This window comes from Oncorhynchus clarkii, chromosome 9 (genome assembly GCF_045791955.1).
Source record: "Oncorhynchus clarkii lewisi isolate Uvic-CL-2024 chromosome 9, UVic_Ocla_1.0, whole genome shotgun sequence".
Taxonomy (NCBI): Eukaryota; Metazoa; Chordata; class Actinopteri; order Salmoniformes; family Salmonidae; genus Oncorhynchus; species Oncorhynchus clarkii.
The window spans coordinates 31,483,666-31,507,788 of NC_092155.1; the positions used below are offsets into that span (position 1 = coordinate 31,483,666).

Sequence of the window (24,123 nt, forward strand, 5' to 3'; positions counted from 1 at the left end):
TCCCTGTACCCCACACGTACAATGATATGTAAGGTTCCTCAAATCGAGCAGTGAATTTCAAACACAGATTCTACCGAAAAGGCCAGGGAGATTTTCCAATGCCTCACAAAGAAGCACCTATTAGTAGATGGGTAAAAACAAAATTTGACATAGAATATCCCTTTGGGCATGGAGCAACTTTGGCTGTTGGATCAATACAACAATTCACTACAAAGACACAGGCATCCTTCCTTACTCAGTTGCCGTAGAGGAAGGAAACTGCTCATGGATTTCACCATGAGACCAATGGTTACTTAAAAACAGTAACAGAGTTTAATGGCTATGATAGCAGAAAACTGAGGATGTAGTTACTTAAGTGATAACGCCAGAGAAGCCTGTGTTTGGAGGATATATTAGCACGGGTGCTGTAATGACCGAGAAGAAGTTGAGGGCCGGCAAACCGTGCCAATATATCCTCCAAACATCGGCTTCGAGGGCATTATCACTTTTATAGCGGGTTACCAACATATTTAAATAATGACTGACACATTTTCAATAACAATGTTATTTTGATGAATTTATTCATACCATTTCATCCTTCCACAAGATATAGTCCCAATACAAATCTAGGGTTGCTACCCAAGCCAGCTGGTCGTTCATTCAATATCAGTTCGGTTGCCAGAGACTTTTTGTTCTGTATCTATGGACGCGACCCAGTCTTTTGTTCTAAATGTTCCATTGCCATACTGGCTGGTAACATTCTTATCCCATTCTTAACATTCGTATTGTTTCCATTGAACTTGGCATACAAATAAAGGCATTTTAATTAAGTATATGAAGCGTGGTGCTCCTTTCTTTTTGATGACCAATTTACCCCTTTTACCAAAGCGCACCTTCTGTCAGCACTTCCCTTCCTTTTTTTTCACTCTCCATATTTTCAAGCATAGTGGTGACTGCATCATGTTATGGGTATGCTTGAAATTGTTAAGGACTGGGGAATTTTCAGGACTAAAAAGAAACGGAATAGAGAATAGAGGAAAACCTGGTTCAGTCTGCTTTCCACCAGACACGGGGAGAAAAATGAACCTTTCAGCAGGACAATAACCTAAGACACAAGGCCAAATATGCACTGGAGTTACTTATCAAGACAACATTTAATGTTCCTGAGTGGCCTAGTTACAGTTAAATCGGCTTAAGAATATATGGCAGTACTTGAAAATGGCTGTCAAGCAATGAGCAACAACCAACTTAGAAAATATTGTACCATCCAGGTATGCAAAGCTTTTAGCGACTTACCCAGAAAGACTCACAGCTGTAATCCCTGCCAAAGGTCACTCAGGGGTGTGAATTCTTATATAAATTATATAGATGTTTCTGTATTTCACTTTAAATTTGCAAAAAGGGCAAAAAATACGTTTTTACATTATGGGGTAGTACATTTTATCCAATTTAATTCAGGCTGTAACACACAAAAATATGGATTAAGTCAAGGGGTTTGAATATTTTCTGAAGGCACTGTACCTATTTTCTGAAGGCACATATCCCCTGGGATTGCCTTATTTATACTCAAACTGTAACCCCTAAACTCTTTAAACTTAACCCCTGTCCCCTGTCCCACAAATCCCCCTTCCACCGGAGGTTCCTCCCTCTTTTAGTCCAGCTAGTGACCCCCACGCCGTCTCGTTCTCTCTTGTAGCCGTTCCGCCGAGTGACCTTCTCGGTGGTGAGCCAGCCCCAAGACCCCCACCAGCAGGGATCGCTGCAGAGCTGCTACGACAGCGGGCTGGAGGAGTCGGAGACGCCCAGCAGCAAGGGCTCTTCGGGGGGCCCAAGGCTGGGTGCGCTGCCCCTGCCCGAGGACAGCTACGAGAGGACCACGCCGGATGGCAGTGTCGGTGAGGCAGAGCATATGGAAAATGGTAGGGGCAAACACTAAAGAGCAGATGTAAAGTGCAAAACACATTGACACGCATATTCCACATAGAGTATATAGGTGAACACCAAGGTAGAGACATGCAGATGTTTTATTTTGTAGGTGTAGCTTGTGTGTAGAGCAAGCAGGTGGCTGTGTGCTTTATGGGTGTGTGGTTGATTTTGAAGCAGGAAGGTGAGGTGTGGATTGTTAGGGGGCGTTGGATGTGTCCTCTGGATATGAATACTGCAGATCGTGCAGGCTGAATTTAATCAGAATTTAATTTGAGACCATGCATGCATTCATCAGGTGAATATAGTCTGAAGCATCTCACAGGCAAGTTATTGAATGCGTTTTGCTTTAGCTTTTGATGTGCTCTCCTCGTCTCGTTTTGAAAGACCTCTGTTAATTTGATCAGAGCAGTTTTAGTAGATGTATTAGCCTTATTCATTTTCCCTATTAGATCAAGGCCTTGGAAGTTCCTCTTCCTTTGAGCTACGGTATGTAATTTGGACCGCATCCCTATTCAATTGACTGTTGAATTTAATTTGGATTTAAAATATCTACCCGGCATGATTGATTTTCTACATGATCTTTATTTGGTTTTTGCTCCGATTAACTTAACTTTGTGAAGGCCAAACACTCACTTCCCATTGTATCCATCTGAGGCATTGAGTTTGATTCTAGAACAAGCTAACTTCAATACAGATATTCAAGGATACATGTTGTTTCACTGCCCGACGGTGGTTTATTTGTCCACAATCAGTGGTTTGCAGGTGGAGCTGATTCACTTGTAACACACTGAAGATTGTAACAGGATGGATGATACCCCTAAGGGGTTAAGATGGAGAAATGAAAGAAGTGATTGTATTGTACGAACTCGTGCTAGGCTAAGTTCCACCTCAGACTCTGGTGCTTTGGTCATTGAGTAGACACTTTTTTCCAAAGAGACTTACAGTTTACACATGTACTCAGTGTTATGTAACCTGTGCTGGCATCAAAACCACAACTCTGGTTTTGCAAGACAAGCAGCGGTTATTTTTTATATAGCCGTTACTGTATCAGTGCTGTTAGCTGATGTATTCTGTGGTATTGGTATAACCAGCAAGGTTTTAGGGGTTAGGGTAATGGACCCACTAATAGTCTGGTTTAGATCTATCAAGCTGTGACCGTCTTAAGACTGTAAGCCTGAGCACGGGCGGTTTTACGAGTGGCAGAGGATGAGAATATTCAAATTGCATAAGTCCGCTGTGATTTTCTTGTGCAATGTTTCAAGGCATTGTGCCCCACAGTTTATCTGCAGGCAAGTCAAACCTTGTGATTTATGACTGCAAGGGCATATATGCAGTCCAAATGATGGAGTCCATCTGGACTTCATTGTGTGCCTCACACATTGACTTGGTTTTCATAATTCATTATCTAACATTTCTAGAACGCCAATACGAAACAGTCATTTGACCTACAGGTTGCGAATCTCTCTGGCTGTGAAATGAACCCGGCAGACAGAGATACCAACAGACAGACAGATCCAGACAGGCAGACATGCAGATAAAATGTTGAACTCAAGAGTGTCTAAATTATCTTTTTAACTTTGCGATTTGCTGAGAACATTGAAGCTACTTAAATCAGATTAAAAGTACTTTGGATGTCAGATTGCTCAGGCCTACTCAGTGTGGGCTGGGGTCTGCCCTCAGGGTATTTAAGACTTCCCATTGAGAACAATGGCTGCCCATTACGGGCCAAATTAGCCTAAATTAAAGGCTCGTTTCAATTTGGTCTGCGCTTAAAGTAATTGCAATGAAAGAATCAATATGAGACAAGCAGATTAGATAAAAAACGTGAATCTGCCTACCAATCAAACCACTGAGGTAAAATACAGAAAGAAAAAAAACACAGTAAAAAATATTGACATGAAAGTGGAGGCTGCGGATTTTCTATTGCGCTACCGCTCTTTCTGGGGGAAAAAAGGTCAAACACGGCAAGGTTGAAGAATAACTTTGTATGGAATGAGAACATTTGCCATGCTGGTTCACACAATCTTAAGGAGGATCAGTTGATTTGTTCTGTGTTTATGTGGTGTGTGTGTGTGTGTGTCCTTATTGCCGTTGTCTTCTTGAGTGTGTTCGTGCCTGTTTCTCAACTACCCTTTTCACCTCTCCACACCACCAACTTTATCTATACCTCTAATATAAACCTTTTCTCAATTGCTAGAATGAATTGTTTACTAGTGCGACACATGCCATTTGACAGAAAGCTTATACTTTGTTGCAGTATCTTTGCTGCTCACTTAAAATCCTGCAATCTGATTAGTTGAGTTCTAACCTCCCATTCCTACTGACAGAGAAAGATTTCTGGTTTGGACGAAGTTGAATGAAGGAAAGAGACGGATCAAATCAAATCAAATTGTATTTGTCACATGTGCCGAATACAACATGTGTAGACCTTACAGGGAAATGCTTACTTATAAGCCCTTAAGAAACAATGCCGTTTTAATAAAATACATAAAAAAGTAAGAGATAAGAATAACAAATAATTAAAGAGCAGCAGTAAATAACAATTGCGGTGGCACCGGTGTTGAGGTAATTGAGGTAATACATACATGTAGGTAGAGTTATTAAAGTGACTATGCATAGATAATAACAGAGAGTAGCAGCAGCGTAGAAGGGGAGGTGGATAATGCAAATAGTCTGGGTAGCCATTTTATTAGGTGTTCAGGAATCTTATGGATTGGGGTTAGAAGCTGTGTAGAAGCCTCTGGTACCACTTGCTGTGCGGTAGCAGCGAGAACAGTCTATGACTAGGGTGGCTGGAGTCTTTGACAATTTTTAGGGCCTTCCTCTGACACCGCCTGGTCTAGAGGTCCTGGATGGTAGGAAGCTTGGCCCCAGTGATGTACTGGGCCGTGCTCATTACCCTCTGTAGTGCCTTGCAGTCGGAGGCCAAGCAGTTGCCATACCAGGCAGTGATGTAACCCGTCAGGATGCTCTCGATGGTGCAGCTGTAAAACCTTTTGAGGATCTGAGTACCCATGCCAAATCTTTTCAATCTCCTGAGGGGGAATAGGTTTTGTCTTGCCCTCTTCCCGATGGTCTTGGTGTGCTTAGACCATTTTAGTTTGTTGGTGATGTGGATGCCAAGGAACTTGAAGCTCTCAACCTGCTCCACTACAGCCCCGTTGATGATGTGGTCTCTGACCTCCTCCCTATAGGCTGTCTCATCATTGTCGGTGATCAGGCCTACCACTGTTGTGTCATCGGCAAACTTAATGATGGTGTTGGAGTCGTGCTTGGCCGTGCAGTGAACTGGGAGTACAGGAGGGGTCTGAGCACGCACCCCTGAGGGGCCCCCGTGTTGAGGATTAGTGTGGCGGATGTGTTGTTACCTACCCTTACCACCTGGGGGATGGCCCGTCAGGAAGTCCAGGATCCAGTTGAAGAGGGCTGAATCACTATATCCCTTTCAAAGGGAGGTTATGCCATTATACTACTACCCTCATGCAGCAGTTGAAGCACACACGGACACCCCAGTGCTACATTAACTTGATGCTAATCCACTGTCCATTAAAACGGGGAGTTTCTATGACAAAAAAGGGGGAACAAAAGTTAACAGATGGGCGCAGTGCCGTGTAGCCTCGGCACTTGGGCATCGTTAGGCTGTTGAAATAATTGTGTCGTTAGGGTTGCATGAGAGATGTGTCGTGACATTGGGAGATGCACGGGGTCTTTGTGTTGCCCTGCTGTGTGTGTCCTCACACCCCCGCCGTCTGACCAGAGTGTCGGGATTAAGGTCAGGGAGGAGGGAAGGAGAAAGGATACACAATGCACCATGACTACCTCATTCTGGTTACTCTATCTTTGTGGAGAAAGGGGGTTGAAATGTATCCAGATTCACAAAGAAAGGATATAGCTGTCAAGTGCTGAGAGAGTGTAAATCAGAAAGTATAGGAAAGTGAGAAAGTGAGTTTACCCTTCACATTGAATTATGCTATCCATAAAACGCCCTACTCCCCAACTCCCTCCGAGCCTGAATGGACTTAGTCATTTTGAAATGTCACACGGTTGAGTCTTCGAGGTCATCGTCACACCTCTCTCTGCTATAGTCTGTTATTCCCATGTCTATTCCGCCCACTTCGAGGTTGAGTGGCATCCTTGAGAGCCGGACTGTTGGAGTTCTGTTTGGAGAAGTAGGAGAGCTTGTTCCAAGGCTCCAGGAGCCACGTGGGAAATCCTGACACTTCAAATTGGTCGTTGTCAATCAGAGGAGGCTGGTGGGAGGAGCTATAGGTGGACAGGCTCATTGTAATGGCTGGAATGGAATAATTGTAACGGAGTCAATCGTGGTTTCCTTATGTTTAATGTGTTTGTCTATTCCATTCCACCCATTACAATCCGCCTGTCCTTCTATAGCTCCTCCCACCAGCCTCCTCTGTTGTCAATTGATGATCCCGCAATCAATGTGGAGGCACAAGGCGCAGTCCACCACCACTGCAGTCCACTGTCTCTTTCTCCCTCATTCTTTCTCTCTCTCTCCCTCTCTCTACCATTCTCTCTACTTCTCACCCCATTTCCATCTCCCCACTTAGAAACTACACTACAGAGTTCCATGTTCAGCACATTCCAACACTGTACAGCTAAGCATCCTAATAACTTGATGCTACGGCTGTGTGCTTAGTTATTCATCAGTTTACCCGTTGATCATTAGATATTCATAAAAGCGGAGTGTCGGAAGTCAAACACTCCATTAGACAGTTATGGATGGCTAGGGTACGTCCCAGAAGTAGTGTGGGTGGGGTAGGGTTTTGGCAGGTCAGGACAGGCAGAAAATGTATATTGCTCTTATTGATCCCAAGCACCGTGAGACCTGTGAATGTTTCATTTCTCAATATAAATCATCAGCCAGCCAGCACATCGCGAAAATACACGTTTCCGCATTGTCCTTTCAACTGTAATGTGCAAAGTGTTACATAAGAGGGAGAACACACTATCCACAGTTTGTAGGATATGTTTTATGACATTGATTAGACATTGACTTGTGTTTGTGTTCAAGAGGTCATAGATATCCTCCTGTCACCGGGGAGTGACTACATAAGCCATTTCCTGTGAATCTTTGTGTAATGTTAGCCTTTATAACCTAGAGAGAGAGAGACAGAGCGAGAGTATGAGAGAGAGGGGAGGGGGGTGGGTATGAGCGAAATATTGTTTGTTATTTAGAGGTAAGAAAAGCATGTGTGATTCCAGAGAGAAGGAAAAAGAGAGAGATGAACATAGAGAAGTGGTGGAAAGACTGACCAGGGTGCTGCTAGCGTTATCATGCGTAGCGTGGTGTCTCTTGTTTTGCCTGCATCAGTCAGACATCCTCTCTTCACTCCTCCTCTCTCTCCTTTTCATTCTCTTTACTTTCTTTCCTGCTTGATGTTGAGAGGGAACTCTGGCTGATACCACTGATTCATAAACACCATCATTAAGTGCCTGGAACCCTGCTCAATGCAACGGGATATACAAGTGCTACATCGTACCATTGCACTTATAAGTCAGGTACACTCTCTAGGGCAGCATTTCCCAAACTCGGAACTCGGGACCCCAAGGAGTGCACATTTTGGTTTTTGCCCTAACACTACACAGCTGATTAAAATGATCAAAGCTTGATGATAAGTTGATTATTTGAATCAGCTGTGTAGTGCTAGGGCAAACAACTAAATGTTGGGGTCCCGAGGACCAAGTTTATGAAACCCTGCTTTTGGCCTTTCTCACTGTCTGTCTGTCTGTCTGTCTGTCTGTCTGTCTGTCTCGCTTTCTTTCTTTCTTTCTCGCTATCTACCTCTCTCCCTCTCTCCCTCCTCTCTCTTTCCCATTCCTTCAGAGTATCACAGTAGATTATGATATTGTTGGTGTTGTTTCTTCTTCTCTCTTCGTTGTGCCCATCAGACTGCTGCTTAGGCTGGTTATTAGCGAGTGTGTGGCGCATTGTAGAAAAAACTCAGTTACAATCCGACGGCCAGATGGCAAAGAGAGCCCATTTAATTAAAGCCATTCATATTTCAAGAGCTCAGCAGCACTGGTGCAGTCGCCTGTCTTATTTCCCCGACTTGGGAGGAAATGAGGATGGAAAGTGTGTTTGGGTAAAGACGGAAGACACACACACAAAACACACACCTATCTTGTGTTGGATACGGGAAGGGCTATTGGCTGATTTGGATTTATCGTGTGATTGGATTAATTGGATGTGGATGCGTCAGCACGTGTCAGTGTATGCCATTTTGTGTGATGCACACACGTGTGTGTGTGTGTGTGTGTGTGTGTGTGTGTGTTGACTCTCCTCCTCCCTTTCAGAGCAGTGTAGTGGAAAATCACACCATCAATCTGTGTTTTACACTCACATTTTTTTCCCCATCGACCTCTACAAGGTCATATCTTCCATGTGTACACACACTGTAGGAGGCATGGGAATAGTTCAAATCAATGCTGCTGTATTCATCAGAAATGTTAAACCAGCCCCAGAAACAGTGGAATGTCTGCCAACAGGTACATCTTAATCAGTTATGCCTTCTTAACCCTGAGTATGTGTGTGTGCATGTGTGCGTGTGTATGTGTATCAGGGAACCAGTATGTGTGCATTGCTCTAATGAATGGTAGGAGTCTCTAGTAGGGATTCATATTTTCCCCAAAATCTACCAAGTTCTCACATATTTATCCTAGGAATTAGTGCAATAATTGGAATTGCCCATTTAAAGCGTTTTAAACCAAGATCTCTATGCCATAGTTTTCCCCAAATAAGAGCGGTGCTGGGCCACTTTGGCTGCGCCACTATGTAAAGAATTAAGAGCAATTGAAACCAATGTTTAGAAAAGAGTAACTATCTTTGATCGCCAATAATGTTGTTGTGAATTGCGAAACAGTCCATCCATAAAGTCAGAGCGTTAACATGTTCCTCAATTAATTCAGCACATTTCAGCAGACACAGAACGCATTCAGGATGCACAGAGCACACCCCAAATATAGCCTTGTCGAATCACACATACTTTGTAACGACAATCAAATAAAATCAAATGACCAAGCTTGCAAGATAACCTCCTTCAACGAATGACAGAATATCTTCTATATTTGGCAAAATGTATTTTATTATTATACAGATAGCAGATCAGCTCATGAAAAACTGGGAGATGAAGAGTGGAAATAGTCTAAATATTTGTATCCTTTATTTAACTTTGCAAGCCAGTTAAGAACATGTTCTTGGAATGACTGCCTGAACAGTGGGTTAACCTCTTACGGCCACTGAGACGCTAGCGTCTCTCCTAGCCAATAGCCTGGGGAAATGCGTAGCGCCAAATTCAAATAGTACTCGATAAAACTCAAACTTTCATTAAATTACACATGCAGGGTACTCAATTAAAGCTACACTCATTGTGAATCCAGCCAAGATGTCAGATTTTAAAAATGCTTTTCGGCGAAAGCATGAGAAGCTATTATCTGATAGCATGCACCCCCCCAAAATACCTGAAGGAGACGTAAACAAAAGAATTAGCGTAGCCGGCGCTACACAAAACGCAGAAATAAAATATAAAACATGCATTACCTTTGACGAGCTTCTTTGTTGGCACTCCAATATGTCCCATAAACATCACAATTGGTTATTTTTTTCGATTAATTCCGTCCATGTATACCCAAAATGTCCATTTATAAAGCCCGTCTGATCCAGAAAAAAACAGCTTTCCAAAACGCAACGTCATTACAAAAAATTTAAAAAGTTGCCTATAAACTTTGCCAAAATACTTCAAACTACTTTTGTAATCCAACTTTAGGTATTTGTAAACATTAATAATCGATCAAATTGATGACGGGGCGATCTGTATTCAATAGCAGCAAGTCAACAAATCATGGACGATTTTCTCTCTTTCATAACTATCCACAGTGTACCCTCTGACAGGAAGTGCCTATTCTTCATTTCACCAAGGATTAACTTCAACCCAATTCCCAAGACTGGCGACATCGTGTGGAAGCTGTAGGAACTGTAAACTGGGCGCTATCTAATTTCCCTTGACATAGACAATACAGGGAACTGGCGGAGGGATATATATTTACACAAGTTCTGTTATAGTCACAGACATGATTTAACCAGTTTTATAAACTTCAGAGTGTTTTCTATCCACACATACTAATCATATGCATATACTATATTCCTGGCATGAGTAGCAGGACGTTGAAAATTTGCACGCTTTTTATCAAAAAGTTGAAAAAATGCACCCTAACCTCTAAGAGGTACTGCCTTGTTCAGGGGCAGAGGACAGATTTTGAACTTGTCAGCTAGGGGGATGCGATCCAACAACCTTTATGTTACTGGCCCAACGCTCTAAACACTAGGCTACCTACCTCCTCCAATATCAAGGTATCTTAATGGGGACCAAGTTGATTTTTTTTTAAATATCCATATCTACTCTCATACTGTTTGTTGATCACACATTCTCTACTGAAGCTCTCATATGGGCAGCAAGTACAAGAAAGTGCAGAGAAGCGGGGGGAAATGTATAGTGGTATTTTGACATGCATAGGCGTGAGACGTGCTTTGATATTGCATCCTATGGGTTACAGAATAAAGTTGGGAATGTTCATGCGAGACAAGAGTCAGTATTTTGGGTTTAAGTGGGATTGGGACTGGATAGGAAAATAGTCTATGCTTAAGGACAGGAGAATATAGAATGTTCCCTCATGACCCGGAATTGTTAACATATTTCATACCTGTGACATAGATGCCAGTGTAGTGAATTGTGCATAGGCCTATCAAATGTGTGACTGTCTGAAGAGTCACAATGACAGCTCAAAAAGACACACAATATTTTATAGGCTATACTGTAGGGGTACTCTGTCGGCTTTCTTCATGTCACAGGTGCACCAGAAAATGAAACGTCCCTATTTCAGGACCCTGTCTTTCAAAGATAATTCATAAAAATCCAAATAACTTCACAGAACTTCATTGTAAAGGGTTTCAACACTGTTTCTAATGCCTGTTCAAAGAACCATGAACTTCTTATGGCTGCAGGGGCAGTATTGAGTAGCTTGACAGGTGTCCAGAGGTGCCCAGAGTAAACTGCCTGCTCCTCAGTCCCAGTTGCTAATATATGCATATTATTATTAGTATCGGATAGAAAACACTCTGAAGTTTCTAAAACTGTTTGAATGATGTCTGTGAATATAACAGAACTCACATGGCAGGCAACAACCTGAGAAGAAATCCAACCAGGAAGTGGGAAATCTGAGGTTGGTCGATTTTCAACCCAGTCCCTATTGAACACACAGTGGGATATGGATCAGGTTGCACTTCCTAGGGCTTCCACTAGATGTCAACCGTCTTTAGGAACTTGAATGAGGCTTCTACTGTGTTGTGGAGCCGGATGAGAGCGCTTTGAGTCAGTGGTCTGGCAGAGAGCCAGGTACTGGTCACGCACATTTCACATGATAGCGACCTGCGTTCCAACAACATCCTAAAGATTGATTCTATACTTAGTTTGACAAGTTTTTTTGACCTGTAATATAACTTTTTGATGGACCTGCACGAGCGTTTGGATTTGTGTACTAAACGCGCTAACAAAAGTAGCTACTTGGACATAAATAATGGACATTATTGAACAAATCAAGCATTTATTGTGGAACTAGGATTCCTGTGAGTGCATTCTGATGAAGATCGTCAAAGGTAAGGGAATATTTCTATTGTGATTTTTGATTTCTGTTGACTCCAACATGGCGGATAATTGTATTTATTTTCTGAGCGCCGTCTCACATTATTGCATGGTTTGCTTTTTCCGTAAAGTTTTTTTGAAATCTGACACAGCGGTTGCATTAATCTTTCTAGCGGAACCCCTCGACAACATTCCTCTGAAAGAAAGCACGCGAAATTCAAAAATATATTTTAGAAACATGTAACTTTCACACATTAACAAGTCCAATACAGCAAATGAAAGATACACATCTTGTTAATCTACATATTGTGTCCGATTTGAAAAATGCTTTACATAGAAAAAGCACAACATATGATTATGTTAGGTCATAGCCAAGTCAAAAAAACACAGCCATTTTCCAGCCAAAGATAGGAGTCACAAAAAGCAGGAATATAGATAAAATGAATCACTAACCTTTGATGATCTTCATCAGATGACACTCATAGGACATCATGTTACACAATACATGTATGTTTTGTTCGATAATGTGCATATTTATATCCAAAAATCTCAGTTTACATTGGCGCCTTATGTGTAGTAATGTTTTGATTCAAAACATCCGGTGATTTTGCAGAAATATTCATAATAAACATTGATAAAAGATACAAGTATTATTCACAGAATTAAATAAACACTTCTCCTTAATGCAACCGCTGTGTCAGATTTCAAAAAAACTTTACGGGAAAAGCATAATCTGAGAACGGCGCTCAGAGCCCAATCCAGCTAGAGAAATATCCGCCATTTTGGAGTCAACAGAAGTTAGAAATAACACCATAAATATTCACTTACCTTTGATGATCTTCATCAGAAGGCACTCCCAGGAATCCCAGTTCGACAATAAACAAATTTGTTCCATAAAGTTCCATAATGTCCATCATCCAAATAGCCACTTGTTGTTAGCGTGTTCAGCCCACTAATTCATCTTCAGACAGGACTGGCAAAAAGTGCTCTTCACTGACGAGTCGCGGTTTTGTCTCACCAGGGGTGATGGTCGGATTTGCGTTTATCGTTGAAGAAATTAGCATTACACCGAGGCCTGTACCCTGGAGCGGAATCGATTTGGAGGTGGAGAGTCCGTCATGGTCTGGGGCGGTGTGTCACTGCATCATCGGACTGAGCTTGTTGTCATTGCAGGCAATCTCAACGCTGTGCTTTACAGGGAAGACATCCTCCTCCCTCATGTGGTACCCTTCCTGCAGGCTCATCCTGACATGACCCTCCAGCATGACAATGCCACCAGCCATACTGCTCGTTCTGTGCGTGATTTCCTGCAAGACAGGAATGTCAGTATTCTACATTTCCCAGCGAAGAGCCCGATTTTAAATTCCATTGAGCATGTCTGGGACCTGTTCAATCGGAGGGTGAGGGCTAGGGCCATTCTCCCCACAAATGTCTGGGAACTTGCATGTGCCTTGGTGGAAGAGTGGGGTACCATCTCACAGCAATAACTGGCAAATCTGGTGCAGTCAATGAGAAGGAGATGCACTGCAGTACTTAATGCAGCTGGTGGCCACACCAGATACTGACTGTTACTTTTGATTTTGACCCCCCCTTTGTTCAGGGACACATTATTCCATTTCTGTTCATCACATGTCTGTGGAACTTGTTCAGTTTATGTCTCAGATGTTGAATCTTGTTATGTTCATACAAATATTTACACATGTTAAGTTTGCTGAAAATAAATGCAGTTGACAGTGAGAGGACGTTTCTTTTTTTGCTGAGTTTAGCTACCTTGACTATCTTCATTGACCCTTTTTGCACTGACTTTTTGACTCACCACATGCTGCTTTTGTTTATAATCTATCCTTTTTATCTATTATTTTTATCTACTATTTTTCCTAGACACTTTATTCCTACTTGTACAGTATATACATATCTACCTCAATTACCTCGTACCCCTGCACATCGATTCGCTACTGGTACCCCTTGTATATAGCCAAATTATTGTTAGTCATTGTCTATTTAGTATTACTTTTATTATAATGTGTTATTACTTTTCTATTATTTCTCTATTTTCCTTCTCTATGCATTGTTGGGAAGGGCCCTTAAATAAGCGTTTTACTGTTAGTTTACACCTGTTGTTTACAAGGAATGTGACGAATACATTTTGATTTGATTGGATAATGTGTTATTTTTTGGGGGGTGGGGGGTAATCTGATGCTGCACATGTTCTGTGGGGCCTGCATTTGTGCCGACATTGGGGAAAATGGTCATTTCCCAGGTCTTTATTTTTTTCAGGAAATGTGAAGTTTTCCTGGGACAGTCCTGGGATCCGATGTACTGTATGCCTAGCTCGATGTACTGTATGCCTAGAGCCCCTCTCCCCGTATCTTCTCTCCTCTCTCCCTCCCTCCCTTTGTTATCCACTCCTCTGTTGCTCACATCATCATGAGGCGAGAGAGAGCGAGGGAGTGAAAAGGATAGAGGGAAAGTCTAAGAGCGAAGGGAGTGTGAGGTGAAGCTGCTGTTTGTGGCGGGGGAGCAAACCAGGCAGGTATTCAAATCAGTTGCTGGTGTCATACAGTACACGTACTACCATACAACAAATGGCCAGTCAGGCCAGCTAGTCTATAAGCTACCAGTACAGCGTAGTCTCATTCCTAAACCTCAGTCAGTAACAGAAAATAGTATAAGAAAAGAAGAAACACTAAAAAGATTAAAAACCCATGCTCCAGAGGTTGGCGTTCTCCTCTGAGCTGTGGAAGAGAAACACACACTCACCCACACACACTGAGCATTGTGGTGTTTGTGTGTACCCGAAGCACAGACTGACTCCCACTCTGACCGATGTGGATTTATCTAGGTCTGGGGGAGATTAGAGTAGGGATGCTGCAGCCATTCTAAAACTAGTACAAAGAGAAGCGCCACAGAGAAGAAGGTGGCCATTTTGTTGGGAGGGAAATATTTTTCACTTCACATTTAGCCACTTTCATTGTTATAAGTCTGAGTTCACTATCGGTGTATAGTAATAAACAGGTAAGCTAGAGCTGTAGTCATTCCAGGAATAGTAAATATAGAACAACCGCAGGAAAAGACACCAATGTTTTTTTGGAAGGAAATATGTTTTCACCTCAAATATTGCCACTCCTAGTCGAATATTACAAGTATTATTTCATATCGTTTCCACTATGTATATGGATTGACAGAAATAGACAGGAATTGGCTTGTAGGCAACACAGAGGGACTAGCATGGTCTTTCAAGCCACATTGGAAGGAAACATGACTGTTTTGTGAATGAGGGACAGTACAGTCCTTCCAAACCTTTGTATACGGCTGGACCTTTTAGGTGCAACCAAGCGTCAACTAGCAATTTGGCCCGCTTCCGAATCACACTGGCACATGCTATTTGGGAGAAAAATCACCCTCCGCGACAGATGTTGATTTGAAATGTTCCTGCTTTTATTTATTTTTATTTATTTATTGTTGCTTTGCTCCCTCAATCTCTCTTCGTTTCAGCAGAAGAAGGGGGGAAAGGTGGGCCAGTTTTCAATGAAGACAAACACCTTGGAGGCGCTCAGCCAAGTCCTCCCCCTCCTCTCTGTTTCTGTCCTTTTGTCTCTCTCTTGTTCTCCCTCCCTTTGTTCTATTTTCTTCTCTCCTCCCATCCTCTTTTCTTTCTCTCTCCCTCTCCTTTCTATCTCTCTGCGTCTCTCCTCGCTTTCTCGCTCTTTCTCTCTCTGCATTAGCACAATTAGATTTGCGTGAGTGTGTGCGAGCGAGTGTGTGTGTGTGTGTGCATGCATGTTTACGTGCGGTAAACGTGTTCAATGGGGTGGAGGCCGCAGGGCGGGGGAGGCGTATGTCGGTGTGCGTTGACACGTCGGGGGCCTGTGTTGGCAGAGATGGGGCACAGTGGGTGCCATGTCTACTCAGTGTGAGACACATGGCACAGGGGTTACCCAGCTCACCAATCAACAGGGTAGTTGCCAGCTGCATATCATCCTCTGTCTGTCTATGTGTGTGGTCCATCTGTCTCTTCTCTCTGTCTCTTATCTGTTTGTATAAGGCAGTATAGACTGAGTATACAAAACTTTAGGAACACCTTCCTAATATTGAGTTGCACCCCCTTTTGCCCTCAATTTGTCTGTTATTGAACTCTACAATGTGTCAAAAGTGTTCCACAGGGATGCTGGCCCATGTTGACTCGAATGCTTCCCACCGTTGTGTCAAGTTGGCTGGATGTCCATTGTATGTTGGACCATTCTTGATACACACTGGAAACTCTTGAGCATGAAAAACCCAGCAGCGTTGTAGTTCTTGACACACTCAAACTGGTGCGCCCCGCAGCTACTACCATAACCCGTTCAGAGGCACTTAAATATTTTGTCTTGCCTATTCACCCTCTGATGGCGCAAATACACAATCCATGTCTCAATTGTCTCAAGTCTTATAAATCCTTCTTTAACCTGTCTCCTCACTTTTGAAGTGGATTTAACAGGTGACATCAGTAGGAGATCATAGCTTTCACCTGGTCAGTCTATGTCATGGAAAGAGCAGTTGTTCCTAATGGTTTGTACACTCCAGGTATATATCTCTGTGTAATTTTACTCTTCAGTATTTGGCGTTATATTATGCATTTGTGTGCGTGTCTGACTTTGCGTATATGTGTGTATTTCTGTACACGTGTATGTATGTGTGTGTGTTGTCCCCAGTGTGTTGCCCCCTCAGCATTAGTTTGGCAGAGCTGTGTGGTGGGGGAATAGGCATGAGGTCTCTGTGCTTTAAGAAAGGCCTGCTCTAGCTGAGTGTCTCTCTCAGGAGGGTATGGAAGTGCGAAGGAAGGCCCTCACAACACAGGCTGCATGGGGCTGCATGCCAAAGAACTGCACCAGGGGCGGATGGATAGCCACAGAGATAGGGAAGGAGAGAAAATCAAATAATGGAGAATGATTTTCCAGCTTGAGGAACATGGTGAGAGAGCGCGCTGAAATATAGAATTATACACAAGGCACCAGGTTTTGTATATATACATGTACTGTATAGATGCATATACTGTTTTCCTTTTTTTGTATTGATGTGTGTATTTTTTCTACAGGGCTCACTTGGTCTCAGCATGACTCTCTGTCAAAATAACAAATATACACATGCACGTGCATGGGCACACACAGAGGTACCTACAGAGGTATATAGCGGTCATCTGTATGTAATAACCTGAGAAATGTGTTTCTCTTTAGCTCTGGCATAGCTCTGGTGTTTGTTCCCTGGAATTTCTCAAAAGCTTCCAGTTGCCGGCAATTTCATTTGGCGGTGAAGGTATGTAGCCGTGATTATAGCAAACAATCAAATGTACGACACAGCGGAAAATTCAAACGAGGGCGGAATAGGTGAACAAGATTTTTCCAAGCCCATGCAACAAACCCAAACCAGATTGGACCTGCTTAAAACCAATACACAAGAACTGACTTCATTCAACGCTAGTAGACATTTTTTTTTTTTAGGTTTGTGTATGTGTGAGTGCACGAGTGTTTGGGGAAGAACAGTTATTTCAAATGCTGACAGAGTCTACAGGAATTTGCCTGAAAGAAGAAGAGAGGGATGATATCTGCCTCATTTCTCTGCCATGGCTGAAGTCTGGTCTACTTTCTGACAAATGAGAGTGAATGGGTTCAGTATATTTGAAAAACGTGTTTGTTGTTTGCAACTGTAGGCTTGTATGTGAACATACCACCTCTCTACTTGACCTTTTGTGGCATGTTTAGGGCATGTGTCTTGCTTTGTTTTAATTGCGTGTGTTTATATCTTTGTCTCTCTATGTGTGAGTGTGGGTGTGTGCTTTCCCGTGTTTCTTTGTCTCTGTGTGTGAGAGTGCATAACAGCTTGACAGTGGCTTAACCTTTGCCATTTCAGTCTCTTCCCAGCCTCTTCTCATGTCATCATAACCTTCCACTCCTAAAGCTCCCTTCACATAATGTCTCTTACAAGAGAATAAGCCAGTAGGAAGCTGGAAACCACCAGTGACTGACCCTGAACCCATGGCATTTAACCCCACTCACTTCAACTCTTAAGCACATTCACAGAAAGAACATTGAGGCCCATAGCATTTGAATTGGTTTATTGAGTTGCAATGATTCCGACATTGTCACAGTGAGAGGTTTTAATGTATTGTCAATACATACAGTAGGCGATCCTGTTTGTATAGCTCCATTCATAGACAGGACTTGGCTTGCATGCCCTTAAGGAGTGAATACCTTGGTGGAACCGTGACTCTGTCGCTGGCTAAGGCTTCAACCACTAATAGAAACGACCTGAATTCAAGCACTACTTAAATTACGGTGCGTAGGCCTATGTATGTACTGTAGACATACGCACACTAAAGCCCTTTGACACACACTTGGAATGACAAAGTGACTGATCAAGGACCGACAGAACGCTGTAGCCCTGTGGCAGTGTTAGTCCTGGTGATGCATGTGTGTGTGTGTTTTGTGTGTGTGTGTGTGTGTTTGGTTATTATTAAAGACAGGGCTTGGCCCCTGGCTCAGAGGCCTTTTAGGTAAGTGACAAAGTGCTCTGAGCTGATCTGGGGTCTGTGGCCAGACTTCGAAGTACCTGCTACCACATCAGCCATCAGATTACTTTAATTACCTCAGAGAAATTAAGAACACATACACACACACACACACATTTTAAGCTGGTTGATTGATTGGAGAATTGTATAAATAAAGAAATGCTAACCTGGTTGGCTGGCTGTTGCCCAAAATCACAGTGACTTGATGTTCTATATCTATACCCATCCCTAGGGTCTGTGTTTTTGTGTGTGTGTCTGCCCATATTTACATGTATTGATCTCTGTGTCTGACCTAGGACAGATACTTGAATTGATACAGGTATTGCAGAATAAATGGGTAGGATGAATGTTGCATTACTTCTCACCATCTCCCCCTTCTTCACTGCCACAACTGAACCTTCCACATCCCCTCAGAATAATAGGAACAAATTGTGACACTTTCTTTCCGTTTCCTTTCTCACAGTTTCTGTTTGACAGGTTTTTTATTAAATTCTACAGTTGGCAGGCTTGCCAAATAAATCTGTCCCTGTATCAAGGTATATTACTGACCTAGGGCAGGCGTTCCGCTAGCGGAACCCCTCGACAACATTCCTCTGAAATGGCAGAGCGCAAAATTCAAAAATATTTTTTTTAAATATGTAACTTTCACACATTAACAAGTCCAATACAGCAAATTAAAGATAAACACATTTTTAATATACCCATCATGTCCGATTTCAGAAATGCTTTACAGCGAAAGCACAACATATGATTATGTTAGATCACCGCCAAGTCGAAAAAACACACAGCCATTTATCCAGCCAAAGATAGGAGTCACAAAAAGCAGAAATGTAGATAAAATGAATCACTAACCTTTGATGATCTTCATCAGAAGACACTCATAGGACAACATGTTACACAATACATGAATGTTTTGTTTGATAATGTGCATATTTATATCCAAAAATCTCAGTTTACATTGGCGACTTACGTGCAGTAATGTTTTGATTCCAAAACATCCGGTGATTTTGCAGAAATACTCATAATAAACATTGATAAAAGATATAAGTATTATTCACAGAATTAAAGAAAGACTTCTCCTTTATGCAACCGCTGTGTCAGATTTTAAAAAAAACGGCGCTCAGAGCCCAATCCAGCCAGAGAAATATCTGCCATTTTGGAGTCAACAGAACAACGCTATAAATATTCACTTACCTTTGATGATCTTCATCAGAAGGCACTCCCAGGAATCCCAGTTCGACAATAAATGACTGATTTGTTCCATAAAGTCCATTGTTTATGTCCAAATAGCCACTTGTTGTTAGCGTGTTCAGCCCAGTAATCCATCTTCATGAGGTGCGAGCACTTCGTCCAGATAAAAACTGGATACATTTCCGTTACAGGTCGTAGAAACAAGTCAAACGATGTATTGAATCAATCTTTAGGATGTTTTTAACATAAAACATCAATAATGTTCCAACCGGAGAATTCCTATGTCTGAAGAAAAGCACTTGAACGAGAGGTAACTCTGTCGGGAGCGCGCGTTACGAGCCTGAGACACTCTGCCAGACCACTGACTCAAACAGGTCTCATGTTCTATATCTATACCCATCCCTAGGGTCTGTGTTTTTGTGTGTGTGTCTGCCCATATTTACATGTATTGATCTCCGTGTCTGACCTAGGACAGCGAATTGAATTGATAGAGGTATTGCAGAATAAATGGGTAGGATGAATGTTGCATTACATCTCACCATCTCCCCCTTCTTCACTGCTACAACTGAACCTTCCACATCCCCTCAGAATAATAGGAAAAAATTGTGACACTTTCTTGCCGTTACCTTTCTCACAGTTTCTGTTTGACAGGTTTTTTATTCAATTCTCCAGTTGGCAGGCTTGCCAAATAAATCTGTCCCTGTATCAAGATATATTACTGACCATGGGCGCTTCGGTGGAGAGCAGTATGGAGTCTGTGTGTGTGCGTGCGTTCGTTTGTCCGTCCATGTGTGCGTGAAATGTGCATATTATGTGTGTTTGTGTGTGTGTTTGTCAAAAGAGATGCATCAAATTCTCAGAGCAACAATGCCACTATGGCACAGATCATTTTTTCTCCCCTATTTTTCTTCCTTCCCCCCCTACTATCCTCCTCTCCCCTTATGAAAATAGATGAAAGCATCTAACAATGGGAGAAGAGGATTATCCCTCTCTCTCTCTCTCTGTCTTTCTCTCTCTGAGGACACTAGTATTTTGAGATGGAAGGAGGTAGACTGGTAAAATGATTAAGATAACATAGTTTACCGTAGGTGTCTCTCTGCCCCAGGGCAATTCCATGTGGGTGGTTTCGGGGAGTAGTGTGTATACACCGGTAGTCTCACGCTATATAGGGTGACCTTCTTGAACACAGGGGGACACCCCCAGGGGTTAATATAGTACACACACAACAGCTTGTCCAGACACACACATGCATGCAAGCACGCACGCACTCGCGCACACACACACACACACACACACACACACACACACACCAAACAACCATTTGTCCAGGAGGCACAATGACCCAGCGATTTGTTCCTGTGGAATTTCATTACTCCCTTTCCCTACTGACAAGGTTTCTTATTTCCTTTTTTGGTGGGTTTTTCCTTCAGTTACAGAACTCAATTGCTCAGGGTCACATAGGCCTTGAAGAAAACCTGATGCCAGCAGGTAGTATTATACCACTTTTTATATGCTGCTTTTACACTTTTCTTTCCCTCCTACATTCATAGTATTGGAATTTATTTTCATTTTCTAAGCTTTCACAAAATATCCAACAGCGTCACAGTAGATACAGAGGGCAATGTTGCACAGAGTGTATTGTTCAAAATGGCTATAGAGTACTCCATATGGTTTTATGTATTTTCTGAAAGAGTTTTTTCGGGTTCTTTCCATTTCCCATTCTACTCTAGCTGGCCTCCTTCGTGTACAGGAGGCATGAAGTGCACATAAAGACTAGCATTAGTACATGCATGTTTTATGAAGCCCCGAAGCCAATTCACGCTGCTTCAGCCAACTTTCGATGACCTGTTTGTGTCTGTGTTTCTTTGTTGGCTGTGAGTGGGAGTAGCAGTGTGTGGAGAAAGGATGGCGGTGTATTGCAGTATTTCTTGTTTATGAATCGGAAAATGTATGTGTGAATGGTGACATTTGCGAGTGAGTGTGTGCAATGTGTCTCTCTCAGACGAACTTAACACATCCTATGCTCGCTTCAAGGCAAATAATACCGAGCAATCCAGGAAGGCTGTCACTGCTCCGGACAACCAGGTGCTTTCACTCTCTGAGGCTGCCTTGATGAAAACTCAAAAGGGTGAATACTTATAAAGCCGGGCGACCCAGGTGGCATCCCTGGCCACGTCCTCAGAGTGTGCCCTGAGCAGCCGGCTGGCGTCTTCTCAGACATCTTCAAATTGTCCCTGTCCCAGGCTGTAGTCCCCACTTGCTTCAAGCAGACCACCATTGTCCAAGTGCATGACACCAACTACATAATCAAGTTTGCTGACGACACCACGGTTGTAGGCATGATAACCAGTAATGACAAGTCAGCCTATAAGGAGGAAGTATGGGAAGGAGCTGATTGCTGAATTCAGGAAGCCGAGGAAAGAACACGCCCCGATCCACATCAACAGGACTACAGTAGAGAGTCAACAGTTTTAAGTTCTTCGGCATGCACCTCACCAAGGACTTGGACCAACAACACCACCACTGTTGTCATGAGGGCGCAACAGCGCCACTATTTCAAATGGCATGCTATCCCCCGTGTCCTTTCCAAATACTACCACTGCACCATCGAGAGTGTCCTGACCGGTTGCATCATGGCATGGCACGGGAACAGGAATGTCCTGCAGCATCATCAAGGACCCCACACACCACAGCCAAGAGCTCTTCACTCCCTTACCGTTGGGCAGATGGTATTGGAGCATGAGGTCTGATACCAACAGCCATCAGATGGCTGAACACTTGAACTTGACTGACCACCTGCACTGACTATCTGCATCTTAGCACACATCCACTCACTCAAGCACATACCCACACAGGCCTACACACACACACACACACACACACACACACACACACACACACACACACACACACACACACACACACACACACACACACACACACACACACACACACACACACACACACTCATGTTACACATTCATCACAATTGCTGCCCCTTTCTCTGATATTGTACTATAAATTGTGCCTTCCTGTGTTATACTTATGCATAAATGTTTATTCAATTCCACTGAGCCATTTCCTTTATGTTCATAGTCTTACCTTTTATTATAGTTGTTGCATTGTCGAGAAGGAATCCGCAAGCAAGCATTTAGTTGGAAGGTGTATACCATGTGTATGCTGTACGACTAATGAAACTTGAAACTTGAAAAACTCACATGCAAGTGTGCACACAAACACATTTTTGCACAGTCATACACTTATATAACTCATACACAGGGAGGCATACTTCAATTGAATGTCAATGAACGGAGAAGAAAAAAACAAACATTATATTCTTTATTCCAGGTGAATAGGCTACATTCTCTCTCTCGGTCTCTCTCTTTCTCATTCAAATGGGGTATTTGAAGTTGGATTGTGAATTACATGTCACCAACAGAGTGCTAGATGAGGGAATACATGAGCACAGGTTTATAGTAAAATAAAACATAATGTATGACAATTGGAAAATTATTTTTGTGTGCTGGAACGTTTTACTGTTGTGCTGAGATTAATTTCCATTGACATAGTAATGGATGTGTTTGATGTTCCTTTGCCTCTGTGACTTGATACGTTTTATTTGACTCCTTTTCCATAATTCAACGTTTCTCTGTGTATTTCTTCTTATTCTGGAGAACCTGTTCTGTTCTCGCTCTACAGTGCCTTGCGAAAGTATTCGGCCCCCTTGAACTTTGCGACCTTTTGCCACATTTCAGGCTTCAAACATAAAGATATAAAACTGTATTTTTTTGTGAAGAATCAACAACAAGTGGGACACAGTCATGAAGTGGAACGACATTTATTGGATATTTCAAACTTTTCTAACAAATCAAAAACTGAAAAATTGGGCGTGCAAAATTATTCAGCCCCTTTACTTTCAGTGCAGCAAACTCTCTCCAGAAGTTCAGTGAGGATCTCTGAATGATCCAATGTTGACCTAAATGACTAATGATGATAAATACAATCCACCTGTGTGTAATCAAGTCTCCGTATAAATGCACCTGCACTGTGATGGTCTCAGAGGTCCGTTAAAAGCGCAGAGAGCATCATAAAGAACAAGGAACACACCAGGCAGGTCCAAGATACTGTTGTGAATAAGTTTAAAGCCGGATTTGTATACAAAAAGATTTCCCAAGCTTTAAACATCCCAAGGAGCACTGTGCAAGCGATAATATTGAAATGGAAGGAGTATCAGACCACTGCAAATCTAACCAAGACCTGGCCGTCCCTCTAAACTTTCAGCTCATACAAGGAGAAGACTGATCAGAGATGCAGCCAAGAGGTCCATGATCACTCTGGATGAACTGCAGAGATCTACAGCTGAGGTGGGAGACTCTGTCCATAGGACAACAATCAGTCGTATATTGCACAAATCTGGCCTTTATGGAAGAGTGGCAAGAAGAAAGCCATTTCTTAAAGATATCCATAAAAAGTGTAGTTTAAAGTTTGCCACAAGCCACCTGGGAGACACACCAAACATGTGGAAGAAGGTGCTCTGGTCAGATGAAACCAAAATTGAACTTTTTGGCAACAATGCAAAACGTTATGTTTGGCGTAAAAGCAACACAGCTCATCACACTGAACACACCATCCCCACTGTCAAACATGGTGGTGGCAGCATCATGGTTTGGGCCTGCTTTTCTTCAGCAGGGACAGGGAAGATGGTTCAAATTGATGGGAAGATGGATGGAGCCAAATACAGGACCATTCTGGAAGAAAACCTGATGGAGTCTGCAAAAGACCTGAGACTGGGACGGAGATTTGTCTTCCAACAAGACAATGATCCAA

At 42.6% G+C, this 24,123-nt stretch overlaps 1 protein-coding gene across 1 annotated transcript in view; it reads left to right on the top strand.

Annotated features, from left to right (window-relative positions):
- The window catches only part of LOC139416206 (protocadherin-7-like), a 223,844-nt gene that overhangs the window by 94,436 nt on the left and 105,285 nt on the right, over window positions 1-24,123 (top strand). The window contains exon 2 of the mRNA XM_071164605.1: window positions 1,676-1,898. Within this exon, the coding sequence (XP_071020706.1) occupies window positions 1,676-1,898 (223 nt within the window). The remainder of the gene's footprint in view (window positions 1-1,675; window positions 1,899-24,123) is intronic.